The sequence below is a fragment of the Chrysemys picta genome, chromosome 7 (genome assembly GCF_011386835.1).
Source record: "Chrysemys picta bellii isolate R12L10 chromosome 7, ASM1138683v2, whole genome shotgun sequence".
NCBI lineage: Eukaryota > Metazoa > Chordata > Testudines > Emydidae > Chrysemys > Chrysemys picta.
The window spans coordinates 92,487,985-92,507,341 of record NC_088797.1 but is presented as its reverse complement, the minus strand read 5'-3'; the positions used below and the strand labels follow the sequence as shown (position 1 = coordinate 92,507,341).

The 19,357-nt window shown below is 39.8% G+C and overlaps 1 protein-coding gene across 7 annotated transcripts in view; it reads left to right on the top strand.

Annotated features, from left to right (window-relative positions):
• The window catches only part of PRKG1 (protein kinase cGMP-dependent 1), an 887,331-nt gene that overhangs the window by 780,593 nt on the left and 87,381 nt on the right, over nucleotides 1–19,357 (top strand). For all 7 annotated transcript variants that reach the window (XM_005292477.5, XM_065552028.1, XM_065552030.1 and 4 more), the window contains 2 exons: nucleotides 87–152; nucleotides 8,932–9,006. In XM_005292477.5, the coding sequence (XP_005292534.2) occupies nucleotides 87–152; nucleotides 8,932–9,006 (141 nt within the window). The remainder of the gene's footprint in view (nucleotides 1–86; nucleotides 153–8,931; nucleotides 9,007–19,357) is intronic.

Genomic DNA, 19,357 nt, shown 5'->3' with positions numbered 1-19,357 from the left:
CATGAGACACTTTAATAATGACTCTAAGGTATAAAGATTGTTAACAGAAAGTTATATCTTACTTAAGAGATGCGTTTTTCTTTCAGGGAAGATGTCAGAACAGCCAATGTCATTGCTGCTGAAGCAGTAACTTGTCTTGTCATAGACCGAGAGTAAGTATATTGTTTTCTTATCATACGATACTGAATATCTTCAGTTGATACTCATTATAGTTCTTAACTAGTGACTTTGATCATTTTGCAGGGAGATGTTTATCTTTCATTTTAAAAAGTTGATTAATGACTTTGAGTGATACAATATAAGATATTATATATTATTAATCTGCAACTGAATAATGCTTTTAAAAAACCCTCCTGTATACAATGTAATTTATGACCAATTAAGAAAACACCGGGGTTCTAGCCAATATATACAAACGGTGGACATTAGAACTGTCAACTAAGTAGCTTTCTTAACACACTCACAAGCAAGGTATATGTTACGTAAAATAGACAGTATGCATCATCATTCCCTGGGGATAAAGGGAAATTACTTAGCTCAATCATTTTAGCAAATATTAATTAAGAAAACTATGGAACAACTATCACATTTTATCTGAACAATTCTGTACAGCTAGTTTGTCTTGGTTTAAACATAAGTACAATTAATAAATATAGTCATTCAAAAATTAATCCTAATTGGTTATATTACCAGTTGGTCATTTTCCAGTCTAATATGTTTTCATTTCACCATTAAAAATGTTCCTGAACTAGTAAGAAATCAAAAATTTAAATTTAAACTTCTAAGACAGTAGTTAATCCACAGTGTATACCGGAGATTCCTAGCAATGTTCTGCAATTAAGAGAAGAGTAGTTGCATAATGCTATTTATAGCTCAAGGCAAGCATAACTGGTCTGTGGCCCTAGAGAGTCTGATGTTGTTGTCAGTATAGCTGTTATCAGCTTTTAATTGATTGTTTTATATATGCAATGGTAAGTGGAGAAGCTTATTTTAGTACAGTGAAAAATCTATTTTGAAGTTTATAAAGTACATATTTAAAGCCTTGGTTAATCGTTTACATTAATACCTAGAGGATTTTGTCTCATCTTATATATTATTCAAGCTGCACTTTAATTTTAGAAGACACATCATATATATTCATTTTTCCCTGGATTATAGTTGTCTATATTATATTGTTATTATATCTATATTATTGCCTCTGCTTCAAAAGTCACCAGTGTTGTTCTAAATTTGCATTTTTCTAATTTCAGTCATTTTGAGTTATCCACATGCAGAATTTCTGATTAGAAAATACAGGGGTTGCCATTTAAAAAGTCAGCATTTACTAACTACTATACTGTGGCATATATGGTAACCCTGCATTTGTCTATACCTATAGAATAGGAAATTATTTGGCTATTTCAGATGCTGCTGTCTGATAATTGTTGATAAATACTGTGCAATTACTGAGTTCACATTCAAGTAACTCTGAACTCAGGCACCAGTTTTGTTCAGACTTTCCAAGAATATTTGCCTTTGGGCTGAAGTAAACATTAAAACATTAAGCCTGAAAGAATTTATTTGAAAATGTGAGCAACAGGAAGGGAGGTGTCAATGGAAATTAGGACTCCACTTCACCTACAGTGGCTGATACTGTGCCCTCTATTATGGACAGAGCTAACAGTGATGCCTAGAATTAAGTTGTCTGACAATTTCCATTAGAAGACCCTCTTTTCAGTAGCTTATTACTTTGCTAAACTTTAACCATTTGGGCTGAAATTTTTCATGCATGTGTCTGCCTCAAACTGAATTGTAATGGAAAGTTCCAGCAACAATGATTAGCCATCTCCAGAAACAAGTAATGGAAAAATATATTGTTTTGCCAGTGTTGAATTCTTATATCAGATTTATTGAGAAGCTCTAGCACTTCCTTGCTTTGGAGCAGGGACTAGAAATTTGGCAGGGGGGGCAGTCAGAAAAATGTCAGTCAGAGGGAGTCTGAGCTGCTGGCAGGCAGCCCAGGGGTTCCCCTGGGTCAGTGAGCCACCGGCAGCCCAGGGGTTCCCCTGGGTCAGAGCTGCCACACGGATCCCCGGGCCAGGGGCTGGGGAGCTACCATTGCGGGGCACCTCAGGGCAGGGAGGGAGCTGCTGCGGGGTGGGGTGCTTCAGGGTGGAGGGGGGGCGGGGATCTGCCACAGGGCTTGGGGGGGCGGCGCAAGGTGTAAGTTTCGCCTAGGACGCGAAACTTCCTTGCACCGGCCCTGCTCTAAATGCTCCCTTCCTGGAACGTAGGCAGCATGGAGTAGGAGGAGGAAGCACCTGGAGCCAAATAGAGAATGGCAGAGAGTGCACGGGGGCACAGAGCTATGGGGTGATAGTTGTAGTAGAAGGGTCCAAAACCACTAGAACACATTCCCTACCAGACCCTGTAACAGAAACCAAGATTCCTGAGTGTCAATAGTTCTCTATTGTCTAGCAAATAGCTGTGACACTAATTGACAAAATGTGTATCTTATCCCCCTCTAGTGGTAAGATTGAGGATAACAACCTAGGCTTGCTACCAGTTACTCCATTAGCTAAAACGGGGTGGGCAAACTACGGCCCCCCGATGGGGGGGCAGAGGGCTCCGTGCATTGCCCTTGCCTCCAGGCACCACCCCCCGCAGCTCCCATTGGCCGGGAACGGGGAACCCTGGCCAATGGGAGCTTCAGGGGAGGTGCCTGGAGGCACAGCAAGGGCAGCACATGCAGAGCCCTCCGCCCGCCCTCCCCCAGGGGCCACAGCACTTCCTGGACCGGCGCAGGGCCAGGGCCAGGGCCAGGGCAGGCAGGCAGGGAGCCTGCCCTGACCCCGGTGCGCGCCACTGCCACCCCGGAGCTGCTTTAGGTACGCGGTGCCAGGCCGGAGTCCAAACCCCGCTTGCATGCCACCCCCCAACTCCCTGCCCTAAGCCCCCTGCCTGCACCTTGCACCCCTCCTGCACCCCAACTCCCTTCCCTGATCCCCCTCATACACTCCACACCCTTCCTGCACCCCAATCCCCTTCCCTGAGCCCCCTGTCACACCCCACACTCCTCCTGCACCCCAGCCCCCTGCCCAGAGCTCCCCCCGCAGTCTGCACCTCTCCTTCACCCCTGCCCTGAGCCCCCTCCTGCACTCTGCACCCCTCCTGCATCTCAACCCCTTCCCTGAGCCCCCTCCTACACCCCACACCCCTCCTCTGAACAAATCCCTTGCCCTGAGCCCTTTCCTGCACACCGCACTCCCTCCCGCACCCCAACCCCCTGCCCCGGCCCTGCATACAATTTCCCCACCCAGGTGTGGCCCTCGGCCCAAAAAGTTTGCCCATCCCTGAGCTAAAACAATAGAAGTCTACTGTTCATTTGAAGTTTCCAATGCTGCTGGATTCATGGACCCCAAACTAGAGAAGACTTGCAGTGTGTCCATTTCCATTACAAATCCTATACACTGGCCATGTTCCAAATAATGTTTTGGTGAGGTTTGTGAATGTGGCCCAAGTTTAGAGTGAAATTGGGTTAAGTTTCAGCTGCTGGTGAGACTTTTGGGTTTGGGTGGAAATCACTCAGAAGTCTTGTTTTGCAAGGTTTAAGTCCAAACCCAGGCCAAAGCAAATAAGTTTTGGATGAGTTCATTTTAACGTTATTTCAAACTTAAAGAAATCAAAGAGTGAAAGAAGATTTGCATGAAATCCCTGTGAACTGAAATCACCCAGTGAAACACAGGTCTATGTGCTAGGCAATTAGGGATTGAACATACACTGAAGTAGGCCAAATGGTATCATGTAATTGTGCTTGACTTACCATACTTTCACTGCTTTAATCCTATTTCAAATATCAAGAAGCTTTTGTTTTAGTTTCCTTGTAAAGTAATAAAGGACTCAGTGTCAAAAGATAACTGGCAACGTATGCTCTGCAACAAAACAACTAACCTGGTCAGCATGATGTGATCATTAGCTTGCATGTTTATGTAAAGTTTGTCTTTGAACAATATATTTCCAGCAACAGCTATTGATCTATAAGTCAAGAGACTAGAAAATTAATATTCTGAAACACAGAGAAGGGGAACAGTGTGCAAAGTGTTAACTATTCAGATCCCATTACAGTTATTTGAATTCACGCAGCTGAAAACATGTGCAATTCTGAAAATATACCCCTGCTGTTAAGGGAAGTCTCCATTTTTTAAATTTCTGTCAAAGACAAATAGGGAAGATGGAAATTTTACAAAATTAATTGTGAATCATCTCTCCTGTACCATTTCTCCTGTCACTACCACCTGCCCAGTACAACTTATACTCAGGTTTCAGAGTAGCAGCCGTGTTAGTCTGTATCCGCAAAAAGAACAGGAGTACTTATGGCACCTTAGAGACTAACAAATTTATTAGAGCATAAGCTTTTGTGGACTACAGCCCACTTCTTCGGATGCATACAGAGTATTTGCCACTCTGTATGCATCCGAAGAAGTGGGCTGTAGTCCACGAAAGCTTATGCTCTAATAAATTTGTTAGTCTCTAAGGTGCCACAAGTAATCCTGTTCTTTTAACTTATACTCAGACCCAGTTCTCAGGTTGCATTTCCTGACCATCTGGTCTCCTGAATGCAGAGAATATCAATGTTTCTTCAGACCATCATCTTGGCCAGCTTCACATTTTAACCTGCCTGTTAAGGATGACACCCTGAAAGTAACAACTCACAAACTTTTGTTAATCATTTGTTTTGTGATCTTATTGGCCCAGGCCTGCCAGGTTTGAGGCAAGCAAACTCCCAGTGTAGGCCAAAATAGCCCTCCCACCATTTGGGAGTCCCTGGTAGAGTTATATGTAGGCTGCATGAGCCACCCTTTAAAGCCAATAACTATTTCCATCCTTTAAGTGCAAGGTGAAAATGAACAAAGATCCAGCATGTCACGTACTGCCACAGTCTAGGTTTCTGGCTGGTGAGGCCTGACAATACCCGCAGCCTGGCTGCTGCTTCTCCCTTCAAGGGTATTACACCAGCCAGTTGGTTCTCAGGAGTGTATATGCTATTTCTATTTGTCTCTCCATAAGAGTACTACTGCTGCCCAGTACCCTACAAATATGTCTTCTGTCTTGAGAGGGATTAATTCAGTTTTCCTTCTCCTGGGTGAGTTGCCTGCCAACTGCTAAAGGGACCCACCTGCCCTGAGCAGGCATCAAACACTCACTTTTCACACCCCCTCTTTTAATTTGTAAGACCACCTCCACGAGAAGAGAAGTGGTAGGACTTCAGTTGTCAGAGGCTGTGTGTTAGGCTGGCCATTTTCAGTATTTTTAATAGGACTGAGAGCTCATCCCTCACCAGGCCATTATCCTGATGGGGAAAGTAAAATAAGAACTTGAGATGACAGAGCAAATGAGGATAACAGCCTGCATAAAGGAAACCACTGCTTGGGTGCTGAAGCGTTCGTAGTGCTTCCACGTAATGGTAACATAAAGATCCATGCTGATCTAACAAAACAAGAATGTCGTCTGGAGGAGAGATGTTCTTTCCACCATCAATGAAATACAGGCCCAACTGGCATAATTACATGCTGAGCTTGGAAACCTTCAGCAAGCAGGTTTGACATTGAATAATAAATGCCAGCTCACAACAGAACAAATAAAATGTGTTGGTCACTTCATTGGTTTCTGTGGGAAAGAAATGTATCCAAATTATATACATACATAGCCTATATTAGAGCTTCAGGAGCCAAAAGATGTGGGAGATATCCATAGGATCATGGGAATTGTGAACTACATGGCAAAGTTTATATCACCACTTGACTGACCTTACAAAACCCATCAGAACTGTTGAAAAGCCTGTCAGCACCAAAAGACATATGCAAGAACTCAATTTTCTTGTGATCAAAGGTATGGCATAGGTAAACATAAACATTTATGGTACTCTTTTAGTTGTCAGGTATCTTTGCTTATTTTCCCTTGTGGCTAAATTCTACCCACAATTGCAAGGTTGTACCATGTGTATATCTAAGGGAATATTTGCCTGTGTTTTGTGAAGCCCCATGTTAAATCAAATACAAATGGTTTTTATTAAAATATTTCCTCTTGTTATACTTCTGTTCATCTGGTTTAAATGGAAAGAGGCTTGTATCAAGGAATTTGGCTCTGGAAATCTTTGCATCCCTGGTCTGGCACAGCCTGAGTTTGTTAACTTTCAGTGCTCCCTGAAAAGATTATATAGGCTTTTTGTGGGATAAGGATGCCTTAAGAAGGAAGACTTACTAGTGCGGATGAGTAGACTGGGAGGGTCCAATTTGAAATTTTATGATGAGTAAGTTTTGTATAAAAATTGTGTAGATAATTTATATACTTTCAATATGGGAGAGCTGTGTTTTATAAACAGAAAGAAAGAAAGAATTTAGTTGTGACCATTCTGCATGTAGAAAAAATGCAAGAAGGGGAAGGGTGAGAAATTCAAAAATCATTCTTGGTATGATTTTGAATATAATTCATCATGAAACTGCCATATATTGCCCATCAGGTATACTGAGAGGAAATTTTGGCATTTGCCCCCAAAAGCTGAGCAAAAAATATTTATAGAGATGGCATGAGTCTCAGGTTTCTTCTGCATGTAGGGGTGTTTGAAAGCTCTGATGAAGCCCATCTTTAATTTATATTTGCCATTTTTATGACATTTGCATTTACACTTGTAATGATCTTTTTCTGGTGTCCCAAGATGAACTAAATATAAATGTTCAGGGTAAAAGAAGTGCAAAATCAACAGGTGTAAATGCTTCAAAGTTGTAATATGACAGCCAATAAAATGTGAGCCACAGCTACTCCTAAAGTAGCCTGTTCACGATACAATGCTACATGGCATTTGCAGTTACAGAATGATAGATGCTCCCTTGCATTTGACAGCATGCAATAAAGTATAATATTGTTATTGCTTTTGTTAGTTAATTCATTGAGCAATATTAGGCATTTAGTCAAATGCTTCATCCTTGTTGTCAGCCCTTTAACCAAATGACTGGCAGGCTTAATCATTTGACTGACTGAGGGCCAGATTTTTAAAGGTATTTGGAAAAAGAAGAACAGGAGTACTTGTGGCACCTTAGAGACTAACAAATTTATTAGAGCATAAGCTTTCGTGGACTACAGCCCAGGTATTTGGGTGCCTAAAGATGCAGATAAGTGCCTAATGGGAATTTCAAAAGCAGTGGGAGTTAGGCTCCAAGGCACTTTTGAAAATCCCACCAGTCACCTACCTGATCTTTATGTGCCTAAATACCTTTACAAATCTGGTACCAAGTGACTAGTATAACAGAGCAGTTGTGACATATATGCAGCATAGTTGTAGCCATATCAGTCCCAGGATATAAATATGCAAGCAAGAGTGGTAGAGATATGGGTAGAGATAACGAAGTTAGTTCAATCAGGGAGGATGAGGCCCTCTTCTAGCAGTTGAGGTGTGAACTCCAAGGGAGGAGAAACTGCTTTTGTAGTTGGCCAGCCATTCACAGTCTTTGTTTAATCCTGAGCTAATGGTGTCAAATTTGCAGATGAACTGAAGCTCAGCAGTTTCTCTTTGAAGTCTGGGAAAGGAGTGATGCAAGTGTGTAATAAGGAAGACTACTATTTAGTTTCTCATGTTGAGTGTCATCAGTTATACTTATCACATAGATGTATTATATTTAATATATTCTGCATGTTGGTCTCTGAAATCCATCTAATACAGCTCAAGAAAAGATACAGTAGTGATGGTCCTTAATTTTTGTTATTAGTTAGTAAAGAGTTCAAGGTGAAATTTACCAGTTCCATTTATTTGAGCCACTATCAATATGAAATCTCACAATATGAATAGATGTTTCTGGTCCCTTTCTGAAACATGTCAGTGCCCTCTCTGTTTCTCTTGAAACAGAGAATAAAATGGTATAGGTGTGCTGAAGCCACTCATAATATTTACAGAAGACAGCAGAACTCAAACTATCAGACACTTTGATAAATCTGTCTTGTCTTATCATGTATAGGTGTTTATATCTCATCCATCACCACAGAATCTAAGAGAGAAATCCTGGCCCCACTAAAGTAAATGGAAAATTTTTCATTGACTTCAGTGGAGCCAGGATTTCACCCTGAGTGTTTTGTAAAGCGACCTTAATAGGTATATTTTTCCTCCCTACTTCCCTAAGGCAATTGGGACTATTGTGGGTATGGGAGATTCTTTGATTCTCTCTTTCTTATCCTTCTCTTAGGGTGACCAGATGTCTCGATTTTATAGGGACAGTCCCAATATTTGGGGCTTTTTTTTTATATGGGCTCCTATTACCCCCCATCCCTTGTCCCGATTTTTCACATTTGCTATCTGGTCACCCTACCTTCTCTTCTGTCTGTCCTTTCATTCCTGTCTTCTCTTTTTCCTCTTTTTCCACCACCTTCATTCTTCATTGCTGTTTTCCTGGCAGCTCTGAGAAAGATAAGACAAAGAAATGAGTCTTCTACTTCCCTTAGAAGGCTGTGAAATTTGGTCATTCAAAGCCTTGGAATGGTTGCTGAGAAAACCATGCTCTATGCCATTCTGGGATTTACCATCAAGGGTGGCAGTTTCATTCTTCCTGCTGTTGAGGCCTGTCCCTGCACCATTGCAGTCAGTGGGAGTTTTGCCACTGAGTTCAATTTGATCAGTCCCTAAAATAGCTTGAGGAGTAAGATTGGGCCTCACTTTTAATTTATTTATGTGTTATTATTTCTTCTTAAACATTTATGAAAGTGTTTTGAAAATGAAATGTGAGGTGAGAATATTAGTTCTCTACCCCTTTCTCTTTGTGTCCTTTCCCAGCTTCTGTTGATCATATCTGTCCTTCTTGATAGATCAAGGTCAAGATGACATGCTGTTGAATAAACATGTTTTTGTTGTTTTAATTCCATATTAGAAAAGTGATATATCTTAGAAATGTCACTTTATTCTTACAGCTCTTTCAAACATTTGATTGGAGGTCTGGATGATGTTTCAAATAAGGCCTATGAAGATGCAGAAGCAAAAGCAAAGTAAGTGACAACTAATGATTTTTGGCTTTCACCAATTAATCTCAATGTATTGCCTGTACCCCGTGTTTTTAATTGAAATCAAATCAAGAAATTTTTCAAAACATACACTTTTTATCACATAATACTATAACATAGGAAGTGAAATGTCTGATAGGAAATAAAAGAAATATAGTATAATGCTTTGTTAATCTAAAGAGTTTAATTTTAAAAGTAGTTGGCAAATAGTTGTCATGACATATTTTAAGGTAGGATATAATGTATGTAAATTCTAAACTGATAAAAAACACAAGATAACAAAGATATTACTGCAATAGAAATGATTGATATATTTTGGGCTATTTTCAAACAGTCCTGAGTTTTTCAAACCTTAGGAAATAAAATATGTTCTGTAAAAGAAGGTTGAAGTGGAGAAAGTAGAGTAGCTTTTGAATGTTACAGTTACTTTGCTATGGAATAATATTTCAATCCAAAACACTGGCTTAAAGTATTCCTTCTAGAAATTAAGACTAGTGTTTAATCACTTTAAAATGTTTTAAATAATAAAGGTGCTAACAAACAGAAACAAGAGCTGCAACAATTCCCACTTGGTCAACAGCTTGTGCTTAATAGACAGACTTCTATATGTTTAGATTAGAGGGATGGAATCCGTGAAGGGACTTAGGTGTTGCAATGCTGAGCACCTTGGGTGCCTAGAAAATTCACAGGAACAGGTCTGATTCACAAAGCCTAGTGAGGCTCTCCCTAATGAGGAGAGAAAGGCATCTTTGAATGTGATCCACAAAAGCCAGGTGGCTAGGTGGCTCCCTGCCTACACTAGCCAATGGAAGATGACAATGTGCTAAAGAGTGGCCCTTTCTCGGAGATAGGCTTCTAAGTCCAGACTACAGTGAGGCACCTAGCTCTGCTACAGACCCATGAACAGGAATCTCTTTCCTGACTTAGGTGCCTACATAGTTTCTTGCAAGAATAATTTAGGTGTCAGCATAGAGGAGGCGGCAGTGGTTGTGTCCAACTTTATAACTTTTGGCCCAGTGGTTAGAACACTCATCTGGGATGTGTGATACTCACATGCAATTCCCCCCTTCCTGGCAGAGGGGGAGAAAAGATTTGAACAGGGAAGTCCAACTTCTCAGGAGAATGTTTTGACTACTGAACTATGGGATGTTCTGATCTGGGGCTCCCTCAGTCTCTCCTGTTGAAGCACTCTGGTTAAATCAATAAAAAGTGATTGGGGAGATAGAGTGGGAATGACTTTGTAGTCCAGTTGTTAGGACACCCACCAAGTTTCACACATCCCAGGTGAGCACGCTAACCGCTAGTCTAAAGGTTATAAGGTGGGTGGCAGCACCACCATCACCTCCTACTCCTTTTCTGGACAGCCTTTGAATAGGGCCCAATCCAGTTGGTGTCCCCAAAGGGTGCTAACCAGCAGGGCCACCCAGAGGATTCAGGGGGCCTGGGGCAAAGCAATTTCGGGGGCCCCTTCCATTAAAAAAAAGTTGCAATACTATAGAATACTATATTCTCGTGGGGGCCTGGGACAAATTGCTCCACTTACCCCCCACTCTCCTCTGGGCGGCCCTGCTAACCAGATTCAGCCCCTGGAGCAAGTTAGGCAAATAAACGACTGTCTTCCCTGGTTCATGAATCATTCTGGGGCTTAGCAGGAGATAGGTGTCCAGATGCCTAGAATTAGGCAGCAATGCGTATGCCCAGAGGAAAAACCTTAGGCACCAAATGAGTTTAGGTACCTACAGGGCTCAGCAGGAGTTGTGTGGCTTACAGTAGGGGACTTAGGAACCTAATTAGCTTTTTGGATTTCACCCTAAACCTTTAGCTGGTAAGCCTGGAATAGCCTTCTTAACACTTCAGAATAAATGAGCAAATCTTGATTTTATTCAGATAAAGGTTAATATTGACTTCAAACACAAATGGCTCTAAGTCAAGAATAATTTAAAGAGAAACTGAAGCTATTGTATAAAAATCTGATGTTTTCTCTTTTGCAGATCTCTTTACCACTACCACATTAAGGAAGGGAAATGATTAGATATTAGGCTTCTTCTCAGAATCAAACAGTTGAAAAGTGTGACTATCATAGCCTTTCAGTTCTGTTGGCCTAAATTAAAGGTTACTAATACAATATACATAGTGGTTTCACATTAGTCTTTGGGGGCTTAAGGGAGTCTGTATGAAGGGAATGTATGGTTTTATTGTAAAGAGAAATGGAAAGAAACTAAATATTATTAGTTTTAGAAGAATTTAAATTCAAAATTCTTCTATCATATAAGAAATCTGTGTCCCATTTTCAGTGTCTTGCATTAATTTTGGTAATGCTGGAGTGTACCAATAGAATAAAGAGACATTTTCTGTTTATCACTCCGAACACCTTTTTTAACCTATTGCACCTCTCTAGCAAGTTACTTTTCTCCTCATTGTGCAGAATTATGGCCCCTTAACAAAATATATAGGACTTCATCTGGATTCCTTAAATAAATAAAACTCTCATTGCTCTCAATGGGAATCTGGGGTACAGAAGAAATGCTGAATCAGACTTGAAGTGATGATTTTGCAGTAGATAACTAAGCAGACCTCCTAATTTTATTTTAATGGTCAGTTGCAGCTTATACAAAGACCAATTGTATGAAGTTACATGTAGTCCAGTAAACTAACCACAGGCAACTAAACATTGCTTTGGAGAGAGAGAGAGTTACAAATATGCCATGTCAGTGCTACTAATTAGATTTCCAGGGAGATAATGTGGAGAGAAAACTTGGTAGTAGGAGTGGTGATTTACCGAGCAATATAACTCCATTATTGCATACACAGCCTTTGTAAGACCTTCACTTTCTAATTCATTAGCAGCTACTATAAGCTGAAAAAAGGTAATGCACTCTCTTCATCATTTCAGAGAAAATCCTCTCAGGTTTATGTCATTTTAAGCCATGTTTTTGATATGCAGTATGTGCTCCTCAGCTACCCAGGTGAGGTAGGTGGGTGGGTGTGGTCTAAAATCTAAACAGATTAAATTACATCAATATGCACATCAACATAAATATCATGCAAGAAAGTATTTTCAGTGTCCATTGATCTTATTGTCACTTGACTTATTTAGCCCTAATCCTAGTAAAACTCCCATTGACTTTCGTAGATATTTTGCTTGAGAAAGCACTGCAGAATTGGACCTCTTGTGGAGCAACCCATTTTTTAAGAAGCTAGAATGTCAGTAGATAGCTTTAAATTCTGCTATCCTTCTATCTTGTGCTTTTCCTTGTTTATTTTTTAGTGTCCAATATTTCATACAATGAGAAAGGTGAGGCAGAAGATTCCTAATGTTAGAGAGACCTTAATTAGGTGGACAGTTTCACAGTAAGAAGAGCGGACAAGCTGTTATGGCACCTTCTAGGTCCTTACCTGCAGCTTTACAAGTCAGGGGTTAGCCCTTGCATACAATCCCAAAGTGCCAGAGTCAGTAATCATGCCATTGCTCCCCACATAGTGACATTTTGACTTTAAAAAAACAGAAGTCATCAGTGCTGTCTACCTTTACAAAGGTTATAAAGGAAATGTTCTTTCAAAAGATATGGCCTTTATTAGATAAATACCACATTTGGATTTCCTTGACTTCTTGAAAGCAATTGCCTGGAAAAGGTATGAATAGAACAGTAGAAATGACTGAAAAGCTATGAGTAAAAGAAGAAATTTTGGAACCTGCTTCGTCACTCAACAGTTGTTATATCTATGTCTGACAAGATAAAATTCATCTTGGAGAAAATCTGCTTGGCAGAAACTTTAACCTGGATTAATTTTCAAACAGCTCTTAATTAACTTCAGCTAATTGCCCTTCAAGGGTTTATCTTTTCAAAATTTAAGATTGTGAAGTGAAAGAGCTTGGCATAGAAAGCATGACACAATTGTGCTTTAGCAAAGTTCTGTGCTTTGCAATAACTGAAAATTGCATAATAGTATTTTGTCACTTAGTAGTAGCAAGCATCATATTTTCCACTGTTTATGGTATATCATAAACAGTTCTTTGAATGAATAAGGTTTACTCCATAACCTTACATCAGGTCTATCAAAAATGGTTCACTAAAAAGATCAGAAATTCAGCAATCATCATTGTAAACTATAAATAGTAAGGACCTCATTCTAATAGGTGTTGACCACCCTCAACTTCAATTCAACTGAACATCATATCATATTGATGTCTGCCATTATTTGCTATAAAATTATGATGGGTTTTAGCAGCTCAAAAAGCCAACAGTTTTTAATATTTTAACCACAGTGTTTTTTTATTTCAATGCGTACTGTGCCTCATGTAATTAACACATATTTATTAAGCCAAGAGGGATAGAAAATGTGAAAACTATAAATATTGTTTCTGATGTGTTAGAGATAGGCTGGTAACACAGTAACACATTTTATTTACCATAAGCACACTCCAACCCTCAAGCCCTCTGAGTGTCTCCTTGGAGTGTCCAGCCCCTGGTCCACTGGACACTCACAGTATTCAGATTCACTGCTTCCAAAGGAACAGTACAGTTTACCAGTTCTACTTCCAATCACTGTTCCACTTAACACACAGCACTTAGATATCTTTATAGTGAATTAATGTATAAAGTTTCATAAGTTTATTTAGCAAAGCATGGAGATTCAAGTAATGAAAGTATTGGGAACCAATGATTACATAGAAAACAAAATTATAACACACATTCTAGAGCCTAGATTTAATTACCTAGATACTCTCATGTCATGTACAGTTTGGCTCATCCAAAATCCTTTCAGCACTTTTTAACCAGACTTGGCTGTGATCCTCCTTTCATGAGACAAGTATGCTGTCAGCTTGCTTCCCTGGTGAAGGATCTAGAGTGTTCCTTTGCCTTCCAAGATATACAAGTTCTATCCTAAACAGGATACCCCCCTCCTGTTTTTGTTTCTTCCTGAAATTTTTCTCTTTCTTATAGATTTCATAATTTCTTGACTGGCACCTGGCTTGGTATACAAATAGGTCTTCATGGTGTGGCAGACAACACACATATGATGAAACAGGGAGGTGGGTGTCTGTTACCTCCTGCCTGAAAGGAACATGTCCAAGAGACATCACCTCCTGGTGACCTTTCTTGACTCCAAGACCTTAAGAACCTAATTTTCAGTGAAGGCAAATAACTTCTTAAATATTATCCATCCTTACATTTAGGAATGATTCTGATGATCAGTGCGCTACTGGCTCTCAGTGGAGATCTCACATGTCACCCTTTGGTGAACTATTACGTATATATCTGATTCCTGTAAAATCCTATGAACCTTCTGTGAGCTCTTCCAGTTGGCACAAAGAGGTCCCTGGGTCACAAAGGGAAGCATGTATTTAACATGATTCATGTTCCCAAGAATAACAGTAATCGCAGAAGAACCACAGTGCATACCAGTGGCAGGATCCGGTTCAACAAATGTTACATAATAAGCTGAATTATTATTCATTGTATATAGAGAAAATTCCTAAAAAGAGAGCACCTGTTTGCCTAAATTAATTCCAGGTAGAGCCACTGATGAAGCTCTAACAAATCCAATAGGAAACAGGTGGCTTCTAATGCAGTTATTGAAATCACATGGGGTGATAGAGTTCTTAGAACTCTATGAATTTTACATACTCTTACATTCTCCCCATCACTTCTACTGGGTTTTTTCCATGTTCCATAGATTCCTGAGGTTCTTCACATTCAACACCACTTTAACCACTATCAGGGCCAGATTAAGGCTATCTGGGTCCCTAAGCACACAACAATATGAGTCCCTCTGCAGTTTGGCCTTGTCCCTCCCTTGGGTGGCAATGGCAAGGGGTGACACATTTCAGGCTAGAAAGATGGCTCAGCAGCAAGGGGTCACCAGAAGCAGCAACAGGAGCAGTCCCCTCTCCCCATACATAGGCAGGCTGGCAGAAGTGTATGCCACCCGTATTTTCCCCAGCAACCAGGGCATACATGCTTAGTGAGCCAAGTCCCCTGCATGCTTCTCCTCCTGCCACACAGAATCCTCTGCTGGGGTGGTATTGATGGGGGGCCCCCAGGCAGTGTGTCATGAAATTAACACCCCGTTGAGATACATGCAGCAGTTCACTTGTCTCTCAGAGCTATTGTTCCAGACCTTCTGTAGAATCAGGCAGATGTTGTTTTGGCTATGCTCAGATTCCTTTTTAAAGTTTTTGGTTTTTACAACCCTGGGGGTTTACTTTTTTTAAATTAAAACTGAGATTCTGCCCTCATTACCTGATACTAGGAGCTGTGGCCCAAGGCAGGGATGCCTATGTCTTTATCCAGCCCTGACTAATAGCTCCCCTCATCTTTATATTAGCTGTGCTTTAAGATCTTTAGTTATAGTCACTGTCCTTTTTTCTAGGGGGGCTTAAATGAGCTGCATCCAAACCTATCAATGTTTTTCTTTAACTGGCCAAAGGAGTAACTGTCATTTCACCCCATCTCTTTCATCACTCCTAGCAAAATCTCGTTTTTCATCCAGGTTATAGACTTATGTTTCAGTGAGATTTTTTTTATTATTTTTTCTGATATATTTACATTTTACTAGTCAGAATTCAATTATCTCCCTGGTGTTATATATTTTCTCTTTTCCTTAGGCTTTAATAATAATATTTATACTGGCATTGCTATTTAAAATATAGTTCTATGACTTGAGCAAACATGATATTACTACGCCTGTCCTGCACTCTTTTCATTGGCTGCCTATAGAGTAGCTGGTTGTCATTAATTTTGCACCACGGGTTTTTAAAGCCCTACTTCAGCAAAGCATGTAATTACTTAATCCATTAATATGCTTAAAGTTAAGAGTGTGCTTAGCTGAATTGAAACTTATTCCTAGTACTGACAGGTATCTTGTCTTTGGATGCCATCTGCTTTTTAAGGATTCCCCCCCACCCACACATTGTCTGAAGTCACTCTTGTTGTGTGAGTTTTCTAATATGGAACTCCCTGGCTCCTGAAATCCATCTAATTTTTCTTGTTTTAAAAAGAGAGAAGTGTTGCTTTTTTTCTTCAGTGTTGCTTTTAGAATCACTGCTGTTTTTTAATTATTTATTTATTATCTATATTTATTACCTTCCTTTACAATCTTTTCTTTACTTTTGTTTTTTATTAGACCTTCCTCATTTGTTTTGTGTGTTTGAAAGATAAAAAGAAGGTATTTTATGAGGTTTTCATTATAGTGCCTTGCTGGAGTCACGGGGGAAGGGAGAGCAATGGCTGCATTAAGTGAAACACATAACTAAAAAAGGCAATTACTATTCAGTAAACCTAAATAATGACAAGCTATTAACAAAAAATAATAGTTGTATTTCAAGGTTAAGGCTCACAGTCTGGTTTTCACTCATGGATCCTCGGGAAACTTAAAATTTGGAACTGTTTTTGAAAATTTAGGCTTTGATGCATTGTACTTTGATCATATGTCCCTAAATGTCCCCAAGGGCCCTCATAAATGATCTGGTGTATCTGTTTGTGTACACAAATGAATTTGTGAATTCAAAGGTGCACATTCTGGTCACTCACTATACACATGGGTAAAGGTTGGAATCTGCCTCCACCTTCTTGCTCAGATGAAGGTACTGGGGTGCAATGGGTCTGCCAGAGTGAGCGACTGGTAGCCCCTAGGAATAATTCCAGTTATGTCAGCCAGGATTCTATCTGGGGACTCCAGCTGCTGTGTGGCCCATCAGCTCACCACCAATTCATATGAGGTCATGTAGGGCAAAATCTAGCCCCAAATGGGCAATTGTCTGTTCAAGTGCCTCATTTGTTTGTGCAAATGGGAAGGGTCTGCATATGCAAACTGTATTTCCAAGTGCATATTTGCAAACCATATGAAAATATGGTCCTTTAATATAAAGTGATAGCAGTCCACGGATTTTGTAGTGACTATTAGCAGAATGTTATCAACTACAGTATGTTAACAGAACATTATCAATGTTATCCGTATGTATACGTAGTAGAAAGGGCTTTGTTTTTATGTGTTTCTTAGAAACATAAGCCTGGGAACATTTTTAGCCATGGCTGAAAATCAACTTTTTAGAATCAAGTTCAAAAATAGGAACTATGTGCCAATTAAAGAAAATAATTTAATTAGGACCTTATGTTTTTGCTAAGCCTCAAATATTTTCTGAAATAATAGACTTACTCATGGGATCAGGGGTTTCTCTATTATAAAAATTATTTTCTGGCTCATGGCAGTGCAAATATTTAGACAGTTTGAGCATGTGGAAACCATTTTTTCAACTTGGCTGAAAGCAGTGCCAGGATGTACACACACACACAAGTGTAGCCTACAAGTACAAAAAGAGTATTAATGCTATCAAAGCAGGATTTTCAGTTTCCTCTTTCAGATCATGCAAATAATGAAAGTGACTCTCCTAATCAGTTAGTGTAGTGGAGAAGAAATCTTGTTTGGCCACAGCAGTTAAAAAAAAAGTGTCCTGCAGACATTTTATTAACTAAAATTGTATGACCGTTTTAAATATATTAACACTCTGAAACGCATATTGAATACAGTGTTGTAAATTATAGATTTTAAAGTATTTGGCAAACTGAGGGATTTTTTCTTTTCATTAGAGAGCTTAGAGTGTAACAGGATCATCTGGACCTCAATTATTTGTGGCTTTTATGTTGCAGCCCACTGTTAACTGTAGTTTTTATCCTAGTATATCAGTAGGATTTCTTGTTAAAATTGATGTAATCAATAGGCATATATGTGGAGACAGAGAAAAAAGGAATGGGATTGTCAAATTATTTTAAAAGATAAGACCACATCACAATATATTGCATTCTTGACTGTATGTAGCGAGGGTTGCAAAATAAAGTGTTTCCTTTTTAAATCCGAAGACATTGCATATTTTAAGGCTGTTAAGTCTTACACCATTTATATTGTGTTTGAAATTCTCATGTGTCATATAAGGACGCAACAGCAAACTATTCCGATGCAAAGAAAAGTTAGGAAGAATAGTAAGAAGCCAGCATGACTCCATCAGGAGCTCTTTAATGACCTGAAAATCAAAAGGACCCTAACAAAAAGTGGAAATATGGAAAACTTGTGAAGAATGAGTACAAAAGAATAGCATAAGCACGTAGGGACAAAATCAGGGAGGCTAAAGCACAAAATGAATTACACCTTGCAAGGGATATAAAAGGTGATAAGATAAGTTCTATAAATACATTAGGAGAAAGAAAAAGATGAAGGTAAGTGTAGGCCCTCTATTAGTGGAGAAGGAGAGCTAATAACAAATGAGCTCAAGAAGGCTGAGGTATTTTAATGTCGAATATGCTTCAGTCTTCATTAAAAAAGTAATTTGTGAGCACATACTTAAGGCAATTAATGTTAACAACAAAGGAGAAGGAATGCAAACCAAAATAGGGAAAGAACAGGTTAAAGATAGGTTAGATGTATTCAAGTCAGCAGGTCCTAATGAAATTCATCCTAGGGTATTTAAAGAACTAGCAGAAGGAATCTTTGAACCGTTAGCGATTATTTTTCAGAACTCATGGAGAACAGGTGAGGTCCCAGAGGATTGGAGGAAAAGCAAACATAGTACCTTTAAAATGGGGAACAAAGCAGACCTGGGGAATTGTAGACCAGTTGTTGTACCTTATATACCAAGAAAGATACTGGAACAAATTATTAAGTGATAATAGGCTAATAAGTAATAGCCAACATGGATTTGTCAAGAAGAAATGACAAACCAACCTCATTTCTTCTTTGACGGAGCTACTGACATAATGACTGCCCTGCACCTTTACACACAGGAGAAGGGGAGCTTGGCTGACTGGCTGAATGAAGGCAACAGTGCTTTATGGCTGGGGGTGGCGGGGAGATGAAAACTGTTGCAAAAGGGGACAGCATGGTTGCTGACTCATCCCCTAGGAATGCAGGGTTTAAAAGGGGCAGCCCTGCGCCTGAAGCTACCTTTTACATGGAGCAGTCTGAAGCAGGATCCACCCTGCCTCCTCTTTATGTGGTAAAATACCAGGTTTGGTCAAGACCTGCTGTGGGCATTATGCTAGCCACCCTTTTTTAGGGGGGGCTGGGAAGGAATTTTTCCCTTACTACCATATTGGCTTGGGTTCAGTTGGGGTTTCTTGCCTTCCCCACAGCAGGTTCAGGAAGGGCTCTGTTCATGCATAGCATGAAAGGCGGTAGGTTATATGTCGCAACTCATTATTTAAGTGTAGGGCAGATATCCAATGCAGGTACTCCATAGGAAAGGTATACAATGACTGGATAAATGGCTTGTAAAAGGACTTAAAAAGAGGTGTTCATGAAAGGAATGAACAGGGGGCGGTTGGGGACTCCTATGATTGGT